At 51.4% G+C, this 7,867-nt stretch overlaps 1 protein-coding gene across 1 annotated transcript; it reads left to right on the forward strand.

The window, feature by feature from the left end:
* The first annotated feature begins 5,117 nt into the window (after nt 1-5,117).
* On the forward strand, nt 5,118-7,466 carry LOC143169561 (olfactory receptor 6F1-like). Its single transcript, XM_076357007.1, is given in 3 exon segments — nt 5,118-5,207; nt 6,523-7,333; nt 7,336-7,466. Coding segments are annotated over 3 exon segments (1,032 nt in total).
* Nucleotides 7,467-7,867: the final 401 nt, after the last annotated feature.

Consider the following 7,867-nt stretch of genomic DNA (forward strand, 5'->3'; position numbering starts at 1 on the left):
TGCTTGTAACACTGTGGAGCCAGCATAATAAGCAGCGGGTTATGGCTCTGCTGGATACCGGGGCAGAATTCATGGAAATCTGCCCCACTACCCCAAGAATAAAGTGATGCATGTTAACAAAACCGGGGTGAGGGAGGGGTGGAAGAACTGTCTCAAAAAGTCTTTCCAACCTTGCAGCCAGGAGGGTACCCACTGCTTACAGCTTGGGGTGGGCTCCGGGGGTGCCCCAATATATATCACAGGCCACGATCCGTTAGCAGGAAAGACTTTTAATATCCAGTGGGGGAAAACGCTCCTTCTGTATCTGCTCAGCTCACAGTGGGGAGGATTGTGCCCCCCACATTGTGCAGGCCCCTCCCTTCAGGACTGTAGCCTCAGAGCAGGACCGGCTGCCCCGGGGCATGCTGACACCTCTCCAACTAGCAAAATGTTGTTAGAAGCTGGGGTTGTCCAGCAGACACATTTGCCTTTCAAGAACCTTGTCTGGGCTGTAAAGCAAGCGACTGGCTCCTGGTGTAGGACTGTAGGTTACTGGCTTTTGGGCACGGCCGTCCCCATGGGGCTGCACTTGCTCCCCATAGCATCACCCTGGTAGAGCAGCCAGAGGCTGCTGATGTGCGTTTGCTGTGCTGCCTCAGGGGTACGGGCACAGCCCCCTGCCTTCCCAGGGGACTGTGGCCCAGCACTAGGAGGAGTGCAGCCTGTCCCCAGGCTGTGAGCTGTTCCCTCATGCTGGCGACAACCTGCTGGCTGCACCTACCCAGCAGGATGTTGCGGAGGCACAGGGGGAATGTCGTGGAGACTATGAGAGAGCACAGCTGGGAAATGAGTCCGTAAAAAGCTCAACAATCCAACACTGCCAAATGGGAACGGTATATTTCCATGCAGGCAAAACGACGTCCCCACAAAATCAGTGCAGGAGAGAACAGCCCAAATAGGACTGACGGACACGACCAACCCTCACCTGGAGCTGTTAAGCACTGCCTGGGCTCAGACAGCCCCACCACACGAACATTCCATCCCTGAGCAGCTACAGTGTGCCTAGTTCACAGACCTAGATCAGCCAGGTGTGTTAAGGGAGGGAGGGGTGGAAGGCGGCAACGGTTCGTCCGGCTCAGCCAAATGGGTGGGGACAGCAGTCAGCACGCAGAGCTAATGGCTGTATTCAGGGTACTAGAGGAGGCACCCCCACTTCCACGTTGTCCATGAAAATCATTCCTTTGTTTTATCATCTCATGCAGAGCCATTATATGGAGCCTTACACGACTGCTTCCCTCACTGCATGCCATGCAGCAACAAGCATGAAGTGCTGGAGGCCCCTGCCCTCCAGCCACACCAAAGCTCCTCCTTGTCTTCTACACCGCACAAGGAACCGGACTGTTTAGTGATCTCTGCACCACCACTGTTTTATGGGGCATGGGACGAGGGGGACAGGACACCTCTGGTACTTCCAGCCATAATATCACTGCTATTCTATGCTTGCAAAGGCTTTATCTGTTGGTGGTGGGTTGACCTTGGCTGGCCACCAGGTGCCCACCAAGCCGCTCTATCACTCCCCTCCATCAACAGGACAGGGGGAGAAAAATATGATGAAAAGTTCATGGATCAAGATAAGGACAGGGAGATTACTTACCAGTTACTGTCATGGGCAAAACAGACTCGACTTGGGGAAATTAATTTAATTTATTGCCGATTAGCTGCAAGAGAGTAGGATAGTGAAAAATAAAGCAAAACTAAAAACACCTTCCCCGCACCCCTCCCTTCTTCCCAGGCTCAGCTTCACTCCTAAATCTTCTACTTCCTCCTCCCAAACAGTGCAGGGAGATGGCGAATGGGAGTTGCGGTCAGTTCATCACACGTTGTCTCTGCTGCTCCTTCCTCCTCATGCTCTTCCCCTGCTCCAGGGTGGGGTCCTCTCCATGGGCCACAGTTTATGTCAGGAGCCTGCTCCAGCTTGGCTTCTCCACTGGCTGCAACTTCCTTCAGAACATCTCCACCTGCTGCGGCATGAGGTCCCCCATGGGCTGCAGGGTGGATATCCGCTCCATCGTGGACCTCCATGGGCTGCAAGGGGACAAGCTGCATCACCATTGTCTTCTCCACCGCTGCAGGGGAATCTCTGCTCCGGCACCTAGAGCACCTCCTCCCCCTCCTTCCTCACTGAACTTGGTGTCTGCATAGTGGTTTCTCTCACATTCTCTCACTCCTCTCTTGCAGCTGCTGCACACTGGTTTTTACCCTTTCTTAAATATGTTACCCTAGAGGCGCTACCAACATCGCTGATTGGCTCAGCTTTGGCCAGCGGTGGGTCCATCTTGGAGCCGGCTGTCACTGGCTCTGTCCGACGTGGGGGCAGGTTCTGGCATCTGCTCGCAGAAGCCACCCCTGCAGCCCCTCCACCACCAAAACCTTGCCAGGTAAACCAAATACACCGTCATTACTCTTGTATTATTAAGAGCAGAAGCCGTTTTGCATCTAGGAACCTTGGCTGCAAGATGAACTCAGCCGGCTCATGGTGACAGAGGAGGCTGCAGGCAGCTCCCTCTCACCACAGGCACTTGCACCACCTGCACCTGCATGCAGAACACAAGAAGAAAAAAGGCCAGCACATCAATTGTAACTAGGGAAAAAATAAAAAGAGTGCATGGACATTCACAGGGCAGCCAAACCATTTTTTCAGCTGCGCTGTAAATTAACATTGCTTCTGCATTTCTCTGCCTTTTGAAGATAGGGTATTTACCTTAAAGTGAGTCTAGAGACAGGTTCACTACTGCATCACTTCTGATGTCCCAGCCTCCATGTCTGTAGCCTGAGGGGAGTCTGGCTTGTCCCAGACACACACCCTTCGGCTGCCACGTTGGCGTGTCACTGTGGCACCGCTCCCTTTGCAAGGATAGGGGCTGGTCCCAGACCCTTGAGGAGATCACTAAGGTCAGACGGGAGCTTCTAATGCTGCAGGATTTTTTTTCTTTTACTTGTAATATGGGTATTCTTTACGGGGCTGCAGCAATGGCAATGTTCTCTAGTTTTTATATTATCCTTCACACACAGACTTGAGATGTGGAGAGGCTCAATGTCTGGAAAGGCAACGGCAGCTTCAACTCCACTGTGGTTTCTCCCTGTCTTACAGTGAGAAAATGGCTGACTGAACCACTGTCAAACCCTCGAGCTCTCTAAAGCTGATGGTGCTGGCCAGTGAATGATTCATTGCCTTAACTGTAGGGTCTGAAGAACACGCCTAGAGTTATCTAGAGGGGCTGAGAGCTGGTGTTGGCAGTCCTGGCTCTCAGTTGGGTGTGTGCATGATTGTGCTCACCTACATGTTCATCCGCCTGTGCTCATGTGTGCATTCGCACATACATGTGTGTGCCTGTGGTAATACACATGGAAACGTGGGTGTGCAGAAATGTTCTCTGTGTGTGTGCGTGTTTGGGCAATTGTTTCCATGAGCGTGTATATGTTTCAGCACACGCACGTGCCTTCATACAGGAGAGCATGAATGTGTGTGACTGGTCTGCATACACGTAATTGTGTGGACATAGGTGCGTGTAGATGTGTGCTTTTGTGTGTGTATGCATGTGTAGAGGAGCATGCATGTATATCTGTATGCAAATGCATGCGTGCTAGGACCATGCACGTGTGTAAGCGTGTGTGTTTGAATATCTGTGCGTACATGTTGGTATGGGGGGTGGCTGTGCATGTTGGTATGCACATGGGCTCCTTTGGAAATGTGTGTGCATTGAGTACGTCAGCCTTTTCCCCTATCATTTGTCACCAGGTCCCCATCCTCACTGAGCAATAAGCCCACATCTACTTAGCTTCCCAAGCACCCCCATCCCGTGGTTAAACCCCATATCCATGTCCAAGGTACTCAAGGACCGACGGATAGCAGGGAGAAAGTTTTTGTGTGGGTGAATGGGCTCAAGCTGGGCACGTTACTCTCATCAGCTGCATCTCCCCCTCACACCACGTGCAGGTCAGTCTCCCCTCGACCACGTTGAAGCCTTGGACACAGGACTTGCAGAAGATGGCTCTGTCAAGTCCAGCACCTGTGTGGTGGCCCTGGACAATGTAGACAGCCGCTCTTTGGGTGTCTTGAGTCTTCTCAACTAACTCTAGATGCCTAGAGGTCGAGACTTGCGTGTGTGTGCCGTTTAAGCCAGCTGCCCAGTCTATCTTGAGTGTCAACGGCAGAAAAATAGGTGCTTCTAAGGCATGGATTGCCTGACCTGTATGGGACAGGGTGAACTGAGGCTTGACAGTGCCTTTTTCTCTCCGCTGATGATCAATGGAGCAAAGATGAGTAGCTCACCTGGAGACGCCTGCTCTGGAGGCAGGAGAGATCAATTTCCCCCTACTCATGTCTTGTCTGACTTTGTGCTTAGATCTTTACTTAGATCTTCACCTCCATGAAGACTGAAGACTTAGGCCTTATCTGCGGATAGAGGCTCGGAAATGAGGTAGGTGAATCCCTTACCTTACTCTCTCCGTATTCAAATGTCCTTAGTTGCCTTGAGTTATTTCCACCCTGGAGGTTTCAAGACCACGTTAATATCCAGCACCAAATACTTGACATTTTCAGTCTCTTGGGACATGGCTATTTCAGACGTCTCCTGCATGTCAGCACCTGGCCACACTTCAGAGAACTGTGTTGCTGTTCTTTAATTGGCCTGTGAGAAGAGAGCGCATTATCCGTCTGCAACAATTCCATGAGATCCCCCAGAGATCAAACTCCCCGTGGCACACAGAGGGAAAACTGAAAACTGCCTCCTCGGTGTGGGCAATTTGAGCTTCAGTGTGTTAATGAGGGGGATGTGGGGATGTTCTTATGCTAACTGAGTCTGATGTATGCTCTCCCTGTGTGGAGCTAAACTGGAGAGACTTTACACTGTGTGTGTGCACACAAAGCCCCCCTGTGTGGAAGTACAGTGGTGGCTGTGAGGGGGGGAAGGAAATCAGGAGCACAAACTGTAAGTACCTACCAGGTGGGTGGAGAGGAAACAGTGTCAGGCAATTGTGTATGGCGTGCAGTGAGACAGCAAGGTGAGAGCTGTTCGTCCACACTTCTCCTGACATCACGGCATCCAGAGCTCCGCCAATAAATCAGCCGCTTTCCAATGTTCTCCCTCAGCCAAGGGGACCATGGCTTCCTCTGGAGGATGGTGCATGAAGAGATGTCGTTTGGATCATTTCCATTGGCTGAGCTGGTGAGTGAAGCCTGCCCAAGACCTCTAGCATAGACTTCCAATGCCTTGCACTTTTAAGGAGAGCCAGATTAAGGGGGAATTCTCTGCTCTTTAGCCACATGAGATTTCTGGTATGTAAATTCCTAAGGAGGGAAGAAAGGAGGGAAAGGGATCCTTCAGATGGTGGTTCAGCCCCATCTGTCTTAGATACCCACCTGAGGATGAGATCGGTTCTCCCCTAGAGAAGTGATCAAGAATCCTCCCTTGTCCGCAGGGAGGGCATAGATGAAACCCCTCAGTTCAGCCGGCTTCTCAGCAGAGCTACCTTGGGGGGGATCCAGCTCAGAGAATTTTGCCTTCAATCGCTGAGGCATGGATACCTCTGCCCAAGCTGAGACGCCCGACTTATCCATCTGAGCTGCTCGCTAGTCTCCTGCCTTAGTCCTCAGAGACAACCTGGCACTTCTAGAGGGCTTTTAGCCATGTATATGAGGCAAGATGAGCCATGACTCTCCCGGGTGCCTTTTCTCCATCCAAAGAAGAGGGGCAAGCTGAGGAGCTGAGATAAGAGTATTTCGTCATACATCTTCCAACTTGGTCAGCAGAAGTCCTTCCCCTGACTCTGAGATGGCAAAATTTACAAAGAGGAGAGTCTCACCTCTATTAGCTATGCTGAGAAGCAGACGTCAGTGGAGGAAATGGAGGTATTTGCAAAAGCTTCCTGTGCTGAGGCGTGGAAGAAAGCAAATATAAGACCACGAGTCCTTGAGTAATGACTGTCATGCTAGCCTGCCGCCCTGTGCTGCTGCCGTCTCAGTTGGAAACCCTTGTGATCAACTGAAGAGGTGAGAAAACATCTTCCAGCGCCATGTTGTCACGCCGGTTTTCTGTTCCCTCAGTCTCATTTGCTGAGATTGCAACTCAGTATTTCCTGCCTTGAGGAGCGCAGGTATGTTATTCCCTTCCTCTGCAACAGCCTTTCACGTAGCTGGAGACCCTCAGCCTGCCGTCCACAGTTTCCTAAATGGGATTTTCATCTTGTGGAAGCAACTGCATTCACCATGTTCTAAAGGAGATGCCTGCGCTTGATCCAATAAATAATTCTCTATGTTCATTTGATGGTGTAGGCCTGACCTTCAGGGTCAGATCTAGTTGTCCAAACGCGTTTCTGCAGCAAAGGATTTCCATGACAATTTTAACTTAGGGTAGATGCTGTTTTCCCATATTTCTGCACCAACTACTTTTTCAGGGATGATGGCTTTGTTTCACTACTAGTAGCATCTGAAGGACCAGCACAGGCACGCAAACTCTCACAGAAACTTTCCTGTCTTTGCAGATGGATCTCAACACTTGGGGGCACATGGCAAATGGGACGAGTGCGGAAGAATTTGTCCTTCTTGGCTTTCCATGCACGTGGCATTCCCGGGTCTCCCTTGTGGTGGTATTTGCACTGACGTACTCCCTGACAGTAACAGGCAATGCGTCCAGCATAGCCCTCGTGTGGATGAACAGCAACCTCCGTAGCCCAATGTACTTTTTCCTCTGTAATCTCTCCTTTCTGGTGATCTGGTACACTACGGGTGTTGGTCCCAAAGCCATAGGAGTCATGCAGGGGACTAGCCAGACCACCTCCTTCAGTGTCTGCATCCTCCAGTTGTCCTTTCTTCTCTCCCTAGGCTCCACTGAGTGTTTTATCCTTTCTGTCATGGGCTACGACTGCTACAGAGCCATACGCTACCCCTTGAGATACAGCTCCGTCATGAACAGTGTCCTCTCTGCTCGGCTGGCGCTCAGCTCCCGGCTGGGAGGCTTTCTGGCCATCTCACTGCTGGCCTTTCTGACATCCAGGCTGATGTTCTGTGGGCCAGATGTCATCAATCATTTCCCCTGCAATATAGATTCCTGCCTTGCCCTCTCCTGCAGTGACACGTGGCCCGTGGAGCTAGCGACCTTCCTTGTCTCCGTAATTATTGTGGTGGCCTCCTGTGTGCTCACCCTGGTCTCCTACATGTCCATCCCCTCTTCCATGCTGAGAATCCAGTCAGCCCATGGCCAGAAGAAGGACTTTTCCATTTGCTCTGCCCATCTCGGTGTCATCGCGATCTGGTATGGCTCCACCATGTTCCTGTATGTCAAGCCATCGGCCCAGACTCCCTGGATCTGAACAAACTCATCAATACCTTTAACAGAGTTGTAACTTCTTTGTTGAACCCCTTCATTTACACACTCAGGAACAAGGAAGTGAAGCAAGCTCTGGGGTGGGCTTTCCAGAACAAATGAAGTGGCTTTTCAACGGGCCTCAGTGGGAGCAAAGAGATTCACCCCCTCCCTCCCACGACTTCTGCCCTGCAGAAGTTCCTCACCGAAGTGTAAGTGCACCTGGGCATCACAGGGAGTGAGAAGCCACTGGTTCCCCAGTGAGCTCATCTCACTCACCTTACAGCCGTCTTAGGCTGGGCTGAGCCTCCATTCTAAAGCTCCCACCTCTGTTCACTCCTGGGTAAATTCAGAATGCCTCACAGTGCTCTAAAGCCCAGCGCTCGGAAAGGGTCACAAACCCCATCCGCAAACAGTTCTCCGACAGAACACTGGAGGAGTGGTCCTCCCACAGGATGGTCTTCCGGTTTGCCAAGTGCTTCATTTTGTCAGGGACTCATCTGAATCCCCTAAAGAAGTCCCAG

The sequence above is a fragment of the Aptenodytes patagonicus genome, chromosome 20, assembly GCF_965638725.1.
Source record: "Aptenodytes patagonicus chromosome 20, bAptPat1.pri.cur, whole genome shotgun sequence".
Classification (NCBI taxonomy): Eukaryota; Metazoa; Chordata; class Aves; order Sphenisciformes; family Spheniscidae; genus Aptenodytes; species Aptenodytes patagonicus.